This window comes from Mirounga angustirostris, unplaced genomic scaffold (assembly GCF_029215605.1).
Source record: "Mirounga angustirostris isolate CCGP_5_RB_7025 unplaced genomic scaffold, mMirAng1.0.hap1 SCAF_6, whole genome shotgun sequence".
Classification (NCBI taxonomy): domain Eukaryota; kingdom Metazoa; phylum Chordata; class Mammalia; order Carnivora; family Phocidae; genus Mirounga; species Mirounga angustirostris.
In genome coordinates, this window is record NW_026991714.1 from 7,038,577 (window position 1) to 7,058,166 (window position 19,590).

The following is a 19,590-nucleotide window of genomic DNA, read 5'->3' on the forward strand; positions in this document are numbered from 1 at the left end:
TATCCCTACATTGTGAAGTGTTTTGATCAGGAAAGGATGCTATACTTTGTCAAATGCTTTTTCTGCATCTATTGAGAGGATCATATGGTTCTTGTTCTTTCTTTTATTAATGTATTGTATCACATTGATTGATTTGTGGATGTTGTACCAGCCTTGCAGCCCAGGGATAAATCCCACTTGGTCGTGGTGAATAATCCTTTTAATGTACTGTTGGATCCTATTGGCTAGTGTTTTGGTGAGAATTTTTGCATCCATGTCCATCAGGGATATTGGTCTGTAATTCTTCTTTTTGATGGGGTCTTTGTCTGGATTTGGGATCAAGGTAATGGTGGCCTCATAAAACGTGTTTGGAAATTTTCCTTCCATTTCTATTTTTTGGAACAGTTTCAGAAGAATAGGTATTAATTCTTCTTTAATTGTTTGGTAGAATTCTCCTGGGAAGCCATCTGGCCCTGGGCTCTTGTTTGTTGGGAGATTTTTGATGACTGCTTCAATTTCCTTACTGGTTATGGGTCTGTTCAGATTTTCTGTTTCTTCCTGGTTCAGTTTTGGTAGTTGATACATCTCTAGGAATGCATCCATTTCTTTCAGATTATCTAATTTGCTGGCATATAGTTGCTCATACTATGTTCTTATAATTGTTTGGTTTTTTTGTTTTGTTTTGTTTGTTTTTTGAACTTTTTTTATTATGTTATGTTAATGACCATACATTACATCATTAGTTTTTGATGTAGTGTTCCATGATTCATTGTTTGTGTGTAACACCCAGTGTTCCGTGTAGTACATGCCCTCTTTAATACCCATCACCAGGCTAACCCATCCCCCCACCCACCTCCCCTCTAGAACCCTCAGTTTGTTTCTCAGAGCCCATAGTCTCTCATGGTTTGTCTCCCCCTCCGATTTCCCCCCCTTCATTTTTCCCTTTGTATTTCTTCGGTGTTGGTTGCGATCTCTCTTCTTTCATTCATGATTTTACTTAATTGGGTCATTTCTCTTTTCTTTTTGATAAGTCTGGCCAGGGGTTTATCAGTCTTATTAATTCTTTCAAAGAACCAGCTCCTAGCTTCGTTGATCTATTCTACTGTTCTTTTGGTTTCTATTTCATTGATTTCTTCTCTGATATTTATTGTTTTTCTTCTCCTGCTGGGTTTAGGCTTTATTTGCTGTTCTTTCTCCAGCTCCTTTAGGTGTAGGGTTAGGTTGTGTATTTGAGACCTTTCTTGCTTCTTGAGGAAGGCTTGTATTGCTATATACTTTCCCCTTAGGACCACCTTTGCTGCATCCCAAAGATTTTCAGCAGCTGTGTTTTCATTTTCATTTGTTTCCATGAATTTTTTAAATTCTTCTTTAATTTCCTGGTTGACCCATTCATTCTTTAGTAGGATGCTCTTAGCCTTCATGTATTTGAGTTCTTTCCAACTTTCCTCTTGTGATTGAATTCTAGTTTCAAAGCATTGTGGTCTGAAAATATGCAGGGAATGATCCCAGTCTTTTGGTACTGGTTGAGACCTGATTTGTGACCCAGGATGTGATCTATTCTGGAGAATGTTCCATGGGCACTAAAGAATGTGTATTCTGTTGCTTTGAGATGGAATGTTCTAAATATATCTGTGAAGTCCATCTGGTCCAGTGTGTCATTTAAAGCCTTTATTTCCTTGTTGATCTTTTGCTCAGATGATCTGTCCATTTCAATGAGGAGGGTATTAAAGTTTCCTACCATTATTGTATTATTGTCTATGTGTTTCTTTGATTTTGTTTTAGCTGGCTTATATAATTGGCTGCTCCCATGTTAGGGGCATAGATACTTAAAATTGTTAGATCTTCTTGTTGGGTAGACCCTTTAAGTATGATATAGTGTCCTTCCTCATCTCTTATTATAGTCTTTGATTTCAGATCTAATTCATCTGATATAAGGATTGCCACCCCAGCTTTCTTTTGATGTACATTAGCATGGTAAATGGTTTTCCACCCCCTCATTTTAAATCTGGAGGTGTCTTTGGGTCTAAAATGAGTCTCTTACAGACAACATGTGGATGGGTCTTGTTTTTTTATCCAATCTGATAGCCTGTGTCTTTTGATTGGGGCATTTAGCCCATAGTTACATTCAGGGTAACTATTGAAAGATAAGAATTTAGTGCCATCGTATTGCCTGTAAGGTGACTGTTACTGTATATTGTCTGTGTTCCTTTCTGGTCTGTGTTACTTTTAGGCTCTCTCTTTGCTTAGAGGACCCCTTTCAATATTTCTTGTAGGGATGATTTGGTGTTGGCAAATTCTTTTAGTTTTTGTTTGTCCTGGAAGCTTTTTATCTCTCCTTCTATTTTCAGTGACAGCCTAGCTGGATATAGTATTCTTGGCTGCATATTTTTCTCACTTAGTGCCCTGAATATATCATGCCAGTCCTTTCTGGCCTGCCAGGTCTCTGTGGATAGGTCTGTGGCCTATCTAATATTTCTACTGTTGTAGGTTACAGACCTCTTGTCCTGAACTGCTTTCAGGATTTTCTCTTTGTCTCTGAGACTTGTAAGTTTTAGTATTAGATGTCGGGGTGTTGACCTATTTTTATTGATTTTGAGGGGGTTTCTCTGTGCCTCCTGGATTTTGATGCCTGTTTCCTTCCCCAAATTAGGGAAGTTCTCTGCTGTAATTTGCTCTAATATACCTTCTGCTTCTCTCTCTCTTTTTTCTTCTGGGATCCCAATTATTCTAATATTGTTTTGTCTTATGGTATCACTTATCTCTCAGATTCTCCCCTTGTGATCCAGTAGTTGTTTTTCTCTCTTTTCTCAGCTTCTTTATTCTCCATCATTTGGTCTTCTGTATCACTAATTTTCTCTTCTGCCTCATTTATCCTAACAGTTAGAGCCTCCATTTTTTTATTGCACCTCATTAATAGCCTTTTTGATTTCAACTTGGTTAGATTTTAGTTCTTTTATTTCTCCAGGAAGGGATTCTCTAGTATCTTCTATACTTTTTTCAAGCCCAGCTAGTATCTTTAGAATAGTCATTCTGAACTCTAGTTCTGACATCTAATGTCTGTATTGATTAGGTCCCTGGCAGTCAGTACTGCCTCTTGTTCTTTTTTTTTGAGATGAGTTTTTCCGTCTTGTCATTTTGTCCAGAGAAGAATAGATGAATGATAGAACAAAATGCTAAAACTGTAACAATGACCCTAGAAAAATATACACTAAACAAATCAGAAGAGACCCAAAACCAGGGGGAAAAGGAAAAAAAAAAGAATACAATCAGGCTGGTGAATAGAACAGAGCCACACACTAGATTTTGGGTGTATTTTGGTCTGTTAGAAGAAACTGCCTCCCAAAATTTTAAAGAAAGAAAAACTTATATATATATAAAAATAAGGGTAAATATGATGAAGGGATGGAATATCACTGTAAAGATGAAAATTGAAAAAGATTTTAAAAAAGGAATTGACAAGAAGTTGGTTGAAAAAAAGAAAAGAGAAATTTTTTTAAAAAAAGAGAGAATGTAATCAGGCAAGCCATACACTAGAGATTTAGGGTATATTTTGGTCTGTTAGAAGAAGCTGTATCCCAAAATTTTAAAGAAAGAAAAACATATATATGTACAAAAAATAAGGTTAAGTACAATGAAGCGCTAGAATATGACTGTAAAAATGAAAATTAAAAAAGATTTTTAAAAAGGAATTGATAAGATGGTTGCAAAAGGAAAGAAGAAAAATTCAAGAAAAAAAATAGAAAAAAAATTAAAAAAATTAACTTTGAAAGACTAAAGAATCATGGTAAAAAAGCCATGGATTCTATGTGCATTATTCCCCTAGCACTGGAGTTCTGCCGTTCTCATTGATGGGTAAACTTGGTCTTGGCTGGCTGTTCTTGCTGATCTTCTGGGGGAGGGGCCTGTTGCCATGGTTCCCAAATGTCCTTGCCGGAGTCGGAATTACCCTGCCCTTGCCGGGCTGGGCTAAGTAATCTGCTCAGGTTTCTCTCGGGAGCTTTTGTCCCTGCAAGCTTTCCGTACAGCTTTGGAGGCCGAGAGTGAGAATGGTGGCCTCCCAGTCTCTGCCCCAGAGGAGCCGAGAACTTGGCGTCCCCACTCCTCAGTGCGCCCCCAGAGAAAAGCAGTCAGTCACTGCCATCTCCCCGGTCTCCGGCCACACTCCGTGCTCACCCAGCCTGTGACCAAGCGTTTCTATCTCTGGCACCCGACCCCGTGCGGAGTCTCCAAACCCAGCAGATCCCTGTGGTGCGCTCCCGCGCCGCTCCTCCCGGGGGAGGAAGGGGGGGTCTCCCCGGATCTGCCACTTGTTGGGTCCCTGCTGGAGGAGCAGTGGCCCGACTGTGCCGCGGATCACGGTTTATGGCAGCCCCGAGCTGAGGGCCCGCTCCTCAGCTCCGTCTCTGCAGCCGGCTTCCCTGCTCCAATACCTGGGAGCTCTGCCGCACTCAGGCACCCCCAGTCTTTCTGTGACCCCGAGGGTCCTGAGACCACACTGTCCCGCAAGGGTTCCACCCCCCCGCTTAGCCACTGGAGCAATGTCCCTCAGCAGAGCTGACTTCTAAAAGTTCCGATTTTGTGCTCTGCGGCTCTATCACTTGCGGGTGGCAGCTGATGGAGGCCCCCTCCCCCGCCGTCTATCCTCCCGAATATCGCCTCGGATTCACTTCTCCTACCTTCCAGAAAGTGGTCGCTTTTCTGTTCATAGAATTGCTGCTATTCTTCGATCTCCTGTTGAGTTTGTAGGTGTTCAGAATGGTTTGATCCCTATCCAGCTGAATTCCTGGGACCAGACAAAATTTAGGTCTCCTACTCCTCCGCCATCTGGCTCCGCCCTCCTCAGCATTTAAGATTTCAAAGAAAACTATCTCAATGAAAACAGTATAGTGCTTGCATGTGACCTGACAGATCAGTGGAATAGAATAGAAAGTTTGGGACAGGCCCTCACTGTACAGGGATCTGATGTATGATAGCGATGGCATTCCAAATTAGTGGGGGAGAGGGGTTATTCAGCCAGTGTTGCCGAAAAAGAGAATAGGATCTTTTCTTCATACGTCCTACCCAAATAAAATTCTAGATAAAAGAGTTACACATAAAAGTTAAAATATATGATTACTAAAAGGAAATATGGGGACATGTTTAAATAGTTTAAGAGTGTGGGGGCTTAGCTATTCCCAGGAACTGCAAGAAAAAAGACTGAGCATTTTTTTAAAAATTTTATTTATCTGAGAGAGAGAGAGAGCATAAGTGGTGGGGTGGGGGAGGGACAGAGGGAGAGGGAGAAGCAGGCTCCCCGCTGAGCAGGGAACCCAATGTGGGGCTTGATCCCAGGACCCTGAGATCATGACCTGAGCCGAATGCAGACGCTTAACCGACTGAGCCACCCAGGCGCCCTGAACATTTTGATTACATGAAAGTTATCAAATTTTGCATGACCAAAATCCTCCCTATAAATACACTCCGAAGACTGACCACGATGTGGAAGAAAATTAGCTGCCACTCATATCATAGGAAAGGGTTCATTTTTATACTAGCCCTTCGAGATATGTTCAAATTAGCAAATAGAGAGCTGTTTCATTCGTTGCTAAAGAAGCCCAGTATTCCATCTCATGGATGGACCATCAATTATGTAATCAATTTCCAAATGATGGACATACACGTTATTTCCAATCTTTGCTATTACAAACCACACTGCAGTGAATGATGAATACATCACCTCATGTGAATGAGTACCTCTATAAGATAATTACCAAAGATGGAATTATTGGGTCAAAGGGCTGGGTGTGTGTTATCTTGAATGATCTTGCTAAACAGTCCTGGATACAGGCTTCATCAGTCTACCTCCCCCTAGCAGTGCGGGAGAGTGCTCGCTCCCAACAGCCCTGCCAGGATGGTGAAGTGCCAAGCTTCCTCATCTCTACTAATCAGAGCTGAGAAACAGTCTTTCGTTAGTTTTGATTTCCATGTCTCTTAGCATGAATAAGGTTGAGCGCCTCTTCATGGGATTAAGACAGTTTAAAGATTCTCTGTTCATACCCTTTGCCCACTGTTCCAGCAGGTTGTTTCTCTTGATTTGCTGAAGCTCCTTAACTGGTATAAAAATGAACCCTTTCCTATGATACGAGTGGCAGCTAATTTTCTTCCACATCGTGGTCAGTCTTTGGAGTGTATTTATAGTGAGGATTTTAGTCACGCAAAATTTGATAACTTTCCATGCAAAGTATGGAATAATATGTATATTTTGCTTCCATTTAAGTAAGAGAAGAGGATATATGTGTTTTTAAGTAAACAGATTTTCTTTGGAAGAATATGTAAGATACTAGCAAGAGTGCGTGCTTCCAGAGAGGACAGCTAGGTGGCCGGAAAATTGGGAAGGTAGGGAGACTCACCTTTTGCCATGTACATCCTCTGAATAGTGTGCATGGTCATACTTATCTACTAAGAAAATGAAATATTACATCAATGACCTGTACTTACTGTGGCATGGGCCGAGTATCAACTCTGAAAAAGCTAGTCAGTGTGCTGTGAACTCTAACTTGGGGATTAAGGAAAGAGACAGCTAAAATATGAGGGTTTTTCTGCTTTAAATAAATGTTCAAAGGATACTATTAAGCAGGTTACACTGGTGGCTCATGAAGACATCACCGTTAGCTGATGATGTTCAGGAGAATTTCTTAGAGTTTGTTTAGAGCATGGTTAAGTGCTGATTATAGATTCCCCACAGCCTCACTCATCTTGGGCCAAAGAAGAAAAAAATCATTGACATCCTCTTCCTTTCCAGGTATGGCTTTTCCACCAAAAGCCCGAGTCTCTTAATCCTCTGACCAAATATCTGAGTGCCACCACTGGCTTTGGAAGCAATTACGTAACAACCCAGAAGGTAAGTGCGTTCACACTGTTGCGTGGAGACCGTTTGCTGCTCGGCTGCTGAGCTGGTCCCCGGCTCCCTGGCTTCCCTCTCTGGCTTCCCTCTCTGGTCGCTAGCGACACACTGGCCTGTTTTCATCCCTGTCTGCTCTCTCTCCCACCTCTGAGCCTCGCATGTCCTCTTCTGTCCACCTGAATACCTCTTACCCCTCTTCTTTCAACTGATTGATTTCTGCCTGTGCCTAAGAGGACAGCTTGTACCTCAGCTTTCTGTGACCCATCAGACCAGGTCAGGTGCCTCCATCATAGGCTTTCTTGACATCTCATACCTCTTCTGTGTAGGATTCGCTCAATGTTGGACTCCTCTGTCTGAATATAAGCTCTGTGAGGGGGAGGATTATACCCCCTTCCCTAGCATGTTGCCTTGCACATAGTAGGTGCTCAAGAAACGTGTTGCAAGGTGGATGACACATAAAGTGTCTTTCTGGAAGTTCACTTCCCTTTGAGTGTTCAGTTCTGCTTGTGACAATTATTAGCTTCAATCCATTGGTATTTTCAAGAGTCAGGGGATGAAGTATGGAAAAAAAGAACCCTTGGTGCTGTGGTTTTTAGACTCTGTATAGTCTTCTAAAAAGAAGCCAAACATGGAGTTACATATAAGAAAATGAGAAAATTTATTTTGAACTTATAAAGCTGTTTTTCTTGTATTTTTGTCATGAGTAAGGTTTATATCAGCCTCCTGTTTTCCACTGTCTAGTTTATGTGGGAGGCGCTGGCATAAAATGAAACTAGATTGAGACAAATAATTTCTCTTGGCGATGTCAAATAATTGGCAGTGATCTTGTCTGTGTCAGTAGTTTGAGGTCTAAGGGGAACCATTCTCTTGCTTCCCGTGGTGTCTCTTTACTAAAAATGAACCTATGAACCTCCAGTGTTTTCCAAAATATGTTCTGTGGGATTCTAGTTCCTTGAGAAGATTTGCAAAAAGCTGTTTGTCGGCCAAGTAAATTTGAGAAATGCTTCATATTTTACTTCCCACTTTCAGAGACTTCCACAAAGCACATTTGCCCAAGGAAGGCTCCGAGGAGTTGCCACAGTTCACGTGTGTGTGTGTGTGTGTGTGTGCACGTGCGCAATGTTTCATCCTACCATTTATAATTTTTTCTTGACTACGTGACTTTTTTTTCCTTCACATTTTATGTAGTACTTAATATCACAGAGAACATGCCTTGGAAACTCTATTATAAGTTAATAAGCTTCCTTTTAAAAAGGCCCTCAGAGTTTGTTTGAACATTCTATCAATTAATCTCGAGGGAATGACTAGGGAGAAAATGCTTCATTCTATAAACCAAAATATTGTATTAGCATTTTATGGAAATGCGTTGAAGAAAGTGTTTTAAAAACGTTGATTAATTTGGGGAAGTCCGCTTTCTTCTCTGTTCAGAGGTGGGATTGTGGGGTTGAATGAGCTCTCTATTGGATCCAGTTCCAATATGGAAAAACTCTGACGAGATTTATAATGAATGTAAGTGTTAGTTCCAAAAATGTTCAAAAGTTTTTAATTTTCAGCCTTTCAGCTTTGTGAAGAAAGAGCCTTTTTAAAAAAGTTTAGGCTCTGTGTTGACCTGAAAAGAGGTATCACTTTATTTTTTTATAGAAGCTGAGAGTTTGCTTTTACATACAGTGTGTCAGTTAAAATTAGATTTTCTACGTGAAACAGAGGGTGTGAACTAACAGCAGATTCAACTGGATGGAAGCTCAGGTTTCTCACATGTAAAAGCAGTTTTGGAGAGTGGTCCCCTTGGGCTGGTGTGGCAGCTCCCCAAATTGCCAGACACCCAGGGTCCTTCAGTCACTCTTCTGCCATCCCTGGGGTGTGACCCTCATTCTTTGGCTCAGGAGAGCAAGATGGAAGAAGGGGGAAAGATGGGAGTGCCCATACCTTCGAAGGGGACTCGTGGGCAGGACTACCCATGTCCACTCAGATCTCACTGGCCAGAGCAGAGTCACTTCCGTGGAGCCTGGCAATGTAGGCTTTTAGTCTGGAGGCCGGCGAACCCGGCTAAAGCTTGGGCTCTTGGAAGCTTGGGAAGAAGGTGGACATTAGGTGGATGGCAGTTTAATTGCAAAAAAACTTTTGATTTTTCTCTTTTGTCCTCATATCTCATTTGGCTGGGGTCTCCTATGACTGGATACACAGGAGTTGGGGAGCGAGCAAAACCAGATCTTTCAGTCTTGCTGTGTAAGGGCAGCATCAATAGCTTTGCTGAGGGTTGGAGTTTGGACTGAACACGTCCTCAGGATCTCAGAGTCAGGAACCCCAGCCCTGACCTACCAGCCCTGTTGTTTTTGTTTATGTGTTATTCTCTTATGTATGTTGAATACCTTCCTTTTACACAAATGCCATTTGTTTTATTTTTCCATTCTGTTCATCCCTATCTTTGCTTCTTTTCCAGATGGACCTAGATGAAGACACTGCTGAAAAATTTTACCAAAACTTACTGGAACTGGAAAAGCGTATTAGGGACACCATTCAAAAAACAAATCATCAGAGCTGACGGTGGCACTCTCTGAAACATCGCATATCTACTGTGCTTTCTGGGTTTCTGTTGAGTTGGGTGATGTGCCTGTGTGGTAAACAGTGAGCTAGAATTGTCTCTTCCCTCCTTTCAGGATTATCTCTAAGACTGTATGCGTGCATGTGAGAAAAAGATCGATAAGTAAAATACGAGTTAGCTGTTCTCCAAAATGGTGTCACATCAAAATTGTGCTCGAGTCACCCAACCAAGGATGTGTTTATTGGTTTTGCCGACTGGAGCCCAGGCTCCACGTGGTGGGATGAGGTGTGGACTCGAGTACTCATGACTCAGGCACTCACCGGCCCTGCTTTTGGCCTGCCCGAGCAGGAGGAAGTTCTGGGCACCCTCTGAGTGATAATCTGAGCTTTGTTCCTTTTCTTATGGACGGTTTTCTAGGTCTTGTACCTTATTTCTTCCTCCTCATGGTGCTTCTAAAAATCCCGAGATTGTGGGGCGTCTCATGGCTCAGTCAGTTAGGCATCCGACTCTTGATTTCACCTCAGGTCATGGTCTCAGGGGCGAGAGATTGAGCCCCGAGTTGGGCTCCATGCTCCGCATGGGGTCTGCTTGGGATTCTCTCTCTCCCTCTCCCTCTGCCCCTCCCCCCGCTCACGTGCGTACACGCGCTCTCACTCTCAGATAAAGAAAATCTTTAAAAATCCCGAGATTGTTAGAATCCTAACAGTCCTAATACAGATACCCATGTAGTTAATCGCAGAAACAAAATTATATATGTGTTTGGGCACTTGAATTATTTCTTCCTTTGGAAGTGTCTTTCATTGATGTCAAGGTGGTCTGCGTTAATGTTGGGCCTGACCTTTAACACCGTTTGCAAATTTGTTCATTGCCGACCAGCCTCTTTTTCATGATTATATTTTAATGTATGCAGACGTGCAGCAAAAACTTATTTATTCACGTTGTTTCAAAAAAATTTTCCAACTGAATAATTGCAGGTTGGGTGTCTGCTGGTATGTGGTTGGAAGTGGTTCGCATATAAAGACAAAAATGCTAAAATGCCTAGATGTTTTTACCCTACATATAACCACTGTACCTGGAATATAATAAAGTGAGCAAAATTTTGGATGACTTAATAAAAGTGAAAAATTGTATAGAAATATAGTTTCTGTATATTCTAAGTATGAATTTTTTGGTTATAGTTCCCCTCATTTTGCTGGTAAAGATATTTTTAATAAAGTTAAGCCTCTGTATGTGAAAACGAGGGCTAAATGCTTCTGCACGCTCCCCGCTGTCTTTGAGAAGGGTGAGGTTGGAGAGCTGAGAGCAGCGCTGGGTTGTGCTCTTGTGATCACTCACACTGCAAGTGTGCGAGAAGCACTTCATTGTGAATCTCAGGTTCCTCATCTGTAAAGTGGAGTCATGCTCTTTCTGCTTCCTCTGCTCACGGGTGTGGAGGAACGTTAAATGCCATAACACATGTGAATGAATAAAGAGCATTTTTGAGAATGATGACAATACGGTTTTTCTTAGAGACGGATAAGCCAGAGTGTCATGGTTCAAATGATGCAACGTAAGGCGCTGAGCGACATTGTCCTGTCTGAGAGTTCGGTTTTCTGAATGTTGAACCTTCACTCAGGAGGCAGCATCTAGACGAGCAAGAAGGTACCGGGACAGGGGCGTGGGCACTGGGATGGGGAGGACACTGGATCAAATTTGGGTTTAGTCATTAACTAACTTGCTAACTTAGGGCAGATTACTTCAGTTTATACCTTGATTTAATTACAAAAATATTGCTACCAGTGCTTACCTTGAAGAATTGGAAGACTATGTCCTAGTAGATGTATAGTCAGTACAAACTGGATTTCTGATTATTTATTTCTGTTCTACTGTAAGTGCCCCAAAGGAGACTTTAAGTGGGAACTAAATCCTGGTATCATGCCATTCATGATGTGTCAGTAGGTTGGTGCTCTGTGTATTTTCTGAGCCATTTTATCAAATTTCCTTGAAATGGAGAACAAATCGCAGCCCCCCTTTGCCCCTCCCAAGTGCACACCCTAAGTGGCATACATCAGCAGTTGGTTCTTGTCCTAAAATTATCCCAGATTTTAGTTTTTATACCTGAACTTGGCTACTAGGTTGAAGATTCAACTACTAGGAGTTGGGCTCCAGGAGATGCCTGATTTTTCTCGTATAAATGGCTAATCAGATTTCTTTGGACTGCTGCACTTACTCTGATTTCCATGGTGGATTTAGTACAAGTCATTCATTCATTCTGCAGCTATGTATCAGGCACTGGCCCTATGCCCAGCACTCTTGGGTTTTGAGGATAGAGAGTGGACATGTGAAGATAGAACGGGGCATTTCAAAATGCATTTAATAGCTGTTCCAGAAAGAAGAAATTGAGAAATGGGAAAGAGGCAATATTCGAAGAGAGAAAAGCTGAGCATTTGTCAGAGTTGATGGCAGCTATGATCATCAGATTGAGGAAAAATGACAAGTCTCAAACACAAACAAACTCAGATACGGTGAAACTGCAGAGAGCCCGAGAAACTGACTTGCCAACCAGAGAAAGATCACTAATGAGAGTTCTTGAGACTAAGGGCAGATTTCTTCCCCTGTTAGTTTTGAGAAGACAAGAAAAAAGTAAGTGCTGAGTGAAGTCAAACCCATCTGAGCTGTAACTTCAGAGTGAAGCTGAAATAAAATTTTGAGACAAAAGTTGCAAGTTTATTTCTAACCCTTACTGACAGAGGTTACCTCTAACATTCCTCTTTTGAAAAAGATACCTGGAAGAGGTATTTGAAAAAGAAAATTGGATCCTACAAGGGAGAAGTGAGATGCAAAAGGAATAATGAGTAAAGATATTTGCAAACATGTAGATAAGCCTTCAACTTTGACTTTATAAAACAATAATAAAAATGCCTAGTTTCAGAAGGAAAAAAGGCAAGGTGTCAATATGCAAGCTGGGGGAGTTTAGTCGACTAAAGATATTCAAGACATCAGGGGCACTTTTATGGTTCAGTTGGTTAAGTGGCTGACTTGCTTTCAGCTCAGGTCATGATCTTGGGGTCCTGGGATTGAGCCCTGTGTGGGGCTCCATGCTCAGTGAGGAGTCTGCTTCAGATTCTCTCTCTTTCTCTCCCTCTGCCTCTCCCCCTACTCATGCACATTCTTTCTCTCTCAAATAATAAATAAATCTTTAAAAAAAGATATTCAAGATACCACTCAGAAGAAAGAGATTTTGGTTAACTTTATTTTTTTAAAAGATTTTATTTATTTGAGAGAGAGAGTGAGCACGAACAGGCAGAGGGAGAGGGAGAAGCAGACTCCCTGCTGAGCAGGGAGCCCAACACGGGGCTCTATCCCAGGACCCTAAGATCATGACCTGAGCCAAAGGCAGATGCTTAACCAACTGAGCCACCCAGGCGCCCCTTTGGTTAGCTTTAGACAAAATATCTAAGGTACGTATTAGACTTTTAATAGCAACCTTATGATGCACAAATAGGATATACAATTTCCAGATCAAAAGTGGTTTAAAAAAAGGAACACCCATGGGACGCCTGGGTGGCTCAGTCGTTAAGTGTCTGCCTTCAGCTCAGATCATGATCCCAGGCTCCTGGGATTGAGTCCCACATTGAGCTCCCTGCTTGGGGGGAAGCCTGCTTCTTCCTCTCCCACTACCCCTGCTTGTGTTTCCTCTCTCGCTGTGTCTCTCTCTCTGTCAAATAGATAAATGGAATCTTTAAAAAAAAAAAAAAAAAAAAAAGGAACACCCAAGCCATCCAAAAAAGAATGGAAAACGGGAGAAGGATAGGATACATAGAAAAAAATAAGAATAATCAAATTAGATCTTTAAAATATATTTGAACAGGTCAAAATGAATATAAATGGGATAAACAAGGTAGTTAAAGACTAATTATCAGAGTGGGTTAAAAAAAATTTTTTTTGACAACAACCTCTAAAATGTGAGAGTATATAGAGGTTGAAAGTAGGAAGTTGAGAAAATGTACGCCCAGCAAATCTAACGGAAGCCAGTGAGGCTGCATAGGGATGTGAATACCAGATAAAATAGACTTCAAAGCAAAAGCATTTTTAAGGACTAAGTGAGTTCATGCCAAACGACAAGATAAAACACCATGAAGTTAGTATAATTATAAACCTGTGTGTATCTTTAATGCTTAAAATATAAAAGGCAGAAGTTTACAGAATTACAAGGAGAAATTGGCAATTTCACAATTTTAATGATTTTAATAGACCTCAATGGTTTTAATCACACAAAAATTCAGGAAGCATACGGAAGAACACAATAAGCTCTCTCTGATGAATATGAACAAGGAACTCACCATTGCAGAGAACCTTATTCCTTTCAAATCCACATGGAACAATTTAAGAACTAATCAAACATTAAGACCTCAAAGTAAGTCTCAGCAAATATTAAAGAATGTATATTATTTGGACCATGTTCTCTGACCACAATGCATTTACAAGAAGGTAACAACAACAACAACAAGAAAGAAAAATAAAGAAAACCTAAATACTTGTTGCATACATAAATGTATGAACAATGGATTAAACGAAAGTTTATTTGAATAAAAATACCTTGCTCTTTGATAGTTCTCTGTTTTATAGCCTTAATCAACTGTTTTATTGTAGCCACATTAAAATGGAAACAAACCAACTAGATGACAATTCACACTCTTGATTTGGAATGGTGTTGGGAGTACCAAGCCAGAGTTTACTGAGGCTCTGCTATTACTGTCCTCTTAGAAATCACCTTGTGCTAATACATATAATTACTTCTCAAGGGAAAGACTTAAAAAGTACTAAGAACAACCTGAGTGTAGAATGAGTCTTATTCCTAGTAATGAAACTCCACCAAAAAAAAAAACCAAAAAAAAAAACACCATGTTTTTTATTTGGCACCCGAAAATCTGAGTTATTTCCATTATCTGATAAGTCGCATGTTTTTTATAGTTATGGAATAGAGACAAGGGTTGGTTGATGATGGAAAGTAACATACTGGGTTAGAGAGAGCCTGTCTCACCATTCCTCGCTATCTAATTTGACTCCTGCTTCAAGGGCAGGAATTCTGGAAGGTTTTATGGAGGATTTGTAGTGGGAAAGAAAAGTCCCAGAGACTCTTGATGTTCAACAAACACACATTCTTGTTGTTGTTGTTGTTAGTGATTCACAAATGGGTTTAAATGTGGATAGGTGTCCTAGATACAGCTTTAGATAGAGGCAAGGCATAGATTTCTTTCTTCCTTTGGCTAGGAAGTACCTCTATCCCATTCTTTTCTATTTAACAACTCCGGAATCATACTATATTCTTTATGTCTTTGAATGCAAAATGATTTCCATTTATAGCTATCATTTACATTCTGTAATTGAAAAGAAAGCATGTTTGCAAGCACACATTTTCTCATTTCTGAGAGTTTTAGAAAGGAAAAATGATTTTTTAATTTTGTCGACTATGAGCAAGAATATAAAATATTTAAAAAAATATAATACCAACAATCTTATCACGTGCATTAGTTCTGAGCCAGGCTGGATGGATGGGGATTTGAAAAGAACAGATACGAGGGATAGGAGGGAAGGAAAAGAAAGGAGGGAGTAGTTGATTTCAAGGCAGTACTTCTCCCTTTCCCCTCCTTACAACTGGAGGTTAAGCTCATTCCAGAGCGATTTACAGAGAAGCGGATGTTCTCTGTTATAAAGAGCTAAGGATAAGTCATTTTATTTGTGGCCATCTATGAGAATTCAGGCACACGGAGGGAATCAGAGCTAGATTTTCAAGTTCAGAGTAGAAATGGATGAGAAAAATAGTACATCACCAGCCAGAGACAGAGTTGGTAGATTATTCGTAAGGGACTGGATCAAACATTGTACAGGAATAGGGTTATCACGACCAATCTGTTCTTCTGAGTGTCCAGAAACGGAAGTATCTACAACAACGGAAAAAAAAACGGAACCAAGGTGAAAACACTGGAGTTGTTGAAAGCACAATAGAGACATGGACAAAAGGATAATATTATGACAACTACCCTTTACATCATACAGCAATTCAATGGCATAAATAAATGACATTGCAAGCATCCCAAGTTCTGTCCTGACTCCTCTGCCACTTTCAAGTTGAAGTTGAAGCCAAGGCTCTGGGAATACAAGCAACTCGGTCTTTCTTACCTGGTGTGGGTGGGTTCCAATGCCCTGGCGCTTCCTGGAGCTCAGTTTTCTCCGGCTGTCATTGCCAGAGTATAATGAGCACCGAACCTACAAGATCCAGACCCTTCGCTCCTCTCCACAGGGGTGAGCTCTTCGTGGAACAACCAGACCCCTGAGCTTCTACTCTTTCTTCCCTCACGGGGCACCCCTGAGCCCTGGACCTTTCATATCGAGTCTATGGGACTGGTCCCGGAATGGGACTGATTTCCAGGCGTTTTGGAGCTCTCAAATACTAATCTCTTGCCCCCGGAGGAGTTGAAGTGGCAGAAAGGTAGGGGCTGAGTTCCACTTGGATCGATGACATCTCTGAATCGTCCAGCAATCCAAATTTCAAACAGCCAAACAAATTGGTATCAGTGGTTTATTCAAAATAATTTGGGGACAACAGGCTAGTAATCAAAAGAAGCTGGAGTCTTTCTTACTTCATTGATGTGTAGGCAGAATTCAAAATATGCCCCCTGATCCTTGCCCAGAGTGACTCTCTTGTTTGTGTTATCTTTGTGGCACAGTTGACCTTATGATAGGGAGATTATCCCAGATTTTTGAAACAGGCCCAGTGTAATCACATGAGCCTTTAAAAGCAGAAGACAGCAGAGCTCAAGTCAGAGAAATCTGAAGTCACAGTAGATGCTGTCCTGTGGCCTTTCGAGAGATAAATCACCACACTGGGGAAAGGCCATGTGGCCAGAGAGGATAGGTGTCCTCTAGAAGCTGACAAACAGCAAGGAAACAGGGACCTCTCACCTACTGTGCAAGGAGCTGGAATCCTGCCTGGCCAATACCTTGATTTTAGCGCAGTGAGACCCTGAGCAGGGAATCTAATCAGGCTGTGCTGGACTTCTGACCTACACAACCGAGAGAGAATACATTTGTGTTGTCTTAAACCGCTAAGTTTGTGACAGTTTGTTATGGCATGCAAACAATTTGTTACATCAAAATAAATTCCAGATGGATCAAGGAGGAATGGATATAATTACAAAATAATTAAAACTTCTGTACAATAAATTATCATAAAACCAAAACAAAATACAAACAACAAGCTGGGAAAAAATATCTGGAACACATTTTGAGAGTCAGTGGGGTAATTAACCTAATGCTTAAAGAATGTCCATAAATCAGTGGTAAATTCTAAAGATGCTTAATCTCACCCGTAATAAAATGAACTCAAAACTACATGAGTTATCACCTTTTCACTGATCATATTAGCAAACATCAAAAAGTTTTGTTTGCATGTGAAAGAACAGGCAGTCATTTTTTTTTTTGTAATGTCACTTTTTATTGTTTTAATGCAAAAATTGCTGATGGCAGGTCTTCACTCCCCCTCAAAATACAGCCCCTCTCTCCAGTATTTCTGGGAGTCTCCAGAAGATTTTTTACACGTACCCGTAGGAAGTCCTCCAGACTACTCTCCAATCATGCTTCTTTGTAGTACCTATCATGTACAAAGGGCATTAAACTCTCTGCTGGTGCTTCACTTTCTGGTCTCTGGAGAGAATGCTGTGCAATCTATGATTCCTTCTCCCAGTGGTCCCAGTTATGCAAAGCACACGAGACACCCAAATAAGCATTGTGCTGCTTGCAGTCCTCACTGTGTGGCATTTATGATATTTCTTTTTTTTTTAATTCTTATGTTAATCCCCATACATTACATCATTAGTTTTAGATGAAGTGTTCCATGATTCATTGTTTGTGCATAACACCCAGTGCTCCATGCAGAACGTGCCCTCCTCAATACCCACCACCAGGCTAACCCATCCTCCCACCCCCCTCCCCTCTAGAACCCTCAGTTTGTTTTTCAGAGTCCATCATCTCTCATGGTTCGGGCAGACAGTCATTTTTAAAATAAAGATTGTATTGACTTATTTAAGAGAAAGAGCACATGCGGTGTGGGGGGAGTGGGCAGAGGGAAAGGGACAAGCAGAGAGCTGATGCGGGGCTGGATCCCAGGACCCTGGGATCGTGACCTGAGTTGAAGGTAGACACTTAACCAACTGAGCCACCCAGGCATCCCAGAACAGGCATTTTTATTTAATATTGCTTGTGATGTAAATCGTTTACTCCTTTGAAGAGCAATTTGAGACTATCTGTCAAAGTTTAACATGCACATTTCATGAGCAACTCTACTTTTTCAAATTTATCCTAAAGATACAACTCATAAATATGTACAAAGATATCCATACAGGGCCCCCATCACTGTGCTAAAAGTGTTAGTGCTGAGTGTGCTTAGGAACTTAAAATTGCTTGGATTTAGAAAGATAAGTCCGTGCATACAACACAATATTTTTTGTTAACAACTCTAGTGGGAGTTGGGATAACAACCTGTAATCAAACCCAGTAATATGTCAGCAAAAAGATATATGAATTCACATTAAGTAGTATAAAGACTATAAATAGCTTCACATTCGTTCAGCTATAGTTTAGCTGCCAAATGACTGTGCCAAAAATTTGAGAAGACTTGCAGTTTTTTAAGCTGTTTGAGCTTTAGAATCACAGACAAGGGATTTTAGACAAGAACATTCATTGCAGCTTTTTTTTTTTTTGTCCTGCAACAGCAAAAGAGTAGAAAGAACTTAAACATCTTTATCCAGCCGCAAGGGTACTGGATAAAGAATGATGTCATAGCCATAAAAATGTTAGAAAAATATTTAAAGTCATAAAAATTTATTAAAAAGAAGTAAAAAGAATATAAGTAGGAATATATGGGTTGATGTTATTAAGTGAATAAAAACAAGATGCTGTGAAGTGTGTCTATTTTGCTTCCATTTGTGTTACATACACACACACACACACACACACACACAATCTCGAAGCACTGAAAGAAACCAAGGTTTTATGACAGTGACTGGTTGTTCTGGGAAGCTGAACTAGACAAGCGCTTTCCTCTGCATTTCTCTTGCACTGAATTTGAAGTTTATATGTTTTATTTTATTTTTAATTGCCAGCATGTATTACTCAAAAAGAAAAAAAATCTCCAGGATATTAAACGGTTCGCTCAGATTTCTCTGCCTCCAGGCATCCTACATTGGGTGGCCACCTCCTCTGATGGGCGGTATTTGGGAAGACGGCCCTGAGAAGCAGAGAAAAAGTGATGGGGGGTGGGGGGGGTGGATTGAAATATTTTCTAGAGGTTCCGTGTTAACTGCACGCCGTTGAAGTGGATCACCTCTTCTACACCATGAAAGTATATATCCTGTTATAGTACATACAGTTCCTTACCAAAACCCAGATAACTTCCCGCTTCAGCCGAATGAAGACAAATGGAGCGTTTTCTGGAGGGTGACTGCAATTTAGGGGGTCGTGGCAATGGAGGGAAAGTGGAGGAGATGCCGGATTGGAACGTGGACTCAAAAATGACACACTGGCTCGACGTCTCCATTCAAAACGAAGCGAAAGAACAAGTGGACTCATGATTCGGAATGTTAGCTAGCTCGCGGGAGCAAAGCCCTGGGAACAGCTCGAGCCTGTGGCGGAGGACGCGCGCAGAGGCCACGGGAGGCTGCGCGCACCCAGGTGCGGACCCAGGTGCCAGGTGGCCGGAGGGGTCGCCCTCCCGCCGGGTGCGGCGCGGGGCACGTGGGGCACAGGTGCAGGGGGCGGGACCCCGGGCTGCGCCGTGGGCGGGGCCGCAGGATCCGTCGCGGGTGGAAATCAATTCTGGAAAACCGCGCGGTGTGGTCCCGCTGCGGGGTACTCGCCCTTCGTGCCCGCCACGCCCGTGAGGAGGGTGGTCTGGGTCACGGGGCGAGCAGGGGAGCCCTCCCCGCGGGCCCCACCGGAGGCACCTGCAGGCTGCACCCCAGGCGGCTGCCACCCAGCCCCCCAGCTCGGCCCCCAACGGCTCCTCGCGCGGGGGCTCAGGGAGCGCGCAGTTCAACGAAGCCCCATTCAGCCGCCACCGGAGCCCCCGCCACGCAGATCCGAGCTGTGATCCAGGTGTGATGGACAAGAGCAGCCACCCTCTCTGACTCCGACTCGGCTCAGAGCC

General features: G+C 41.8%; 1 protein-coding gene across 2 annotated transcripts in view; it reads left to right on the forward strand.

The window, feature by feature from the left end:
* The window catches only part of HSD17B7 (hydroxysteroid 17-beta dehydrogenase 7), a 30,724-nt gene extending 19,919 nt beyond the window's left edge, over positions 1 to 10,805 (forward strand). For both annotated transcript variants that reach the window (XR_008506224.2, XM_045876805.3), the window contains exons 8-9: positions 6,761 to 6,859; positions 9,303 to 10,805. Coding sequence is in view for 1 of the 2 variants with exons in the window: in XM_045876805.3 (XP_045732761.1) it covers positions 6,761 to 6,859; positions 9,303 to 9,404 (201 nt within the window). In the remaining variant the exon portion in view is untranslated. The remainder of the gene's footprint in view (positions 1 to 6,760; positions 6,860 to 9,302) is intronic.
* Positions 10,806 to 19,590: the final 8,785 nt, after the last annotated feature.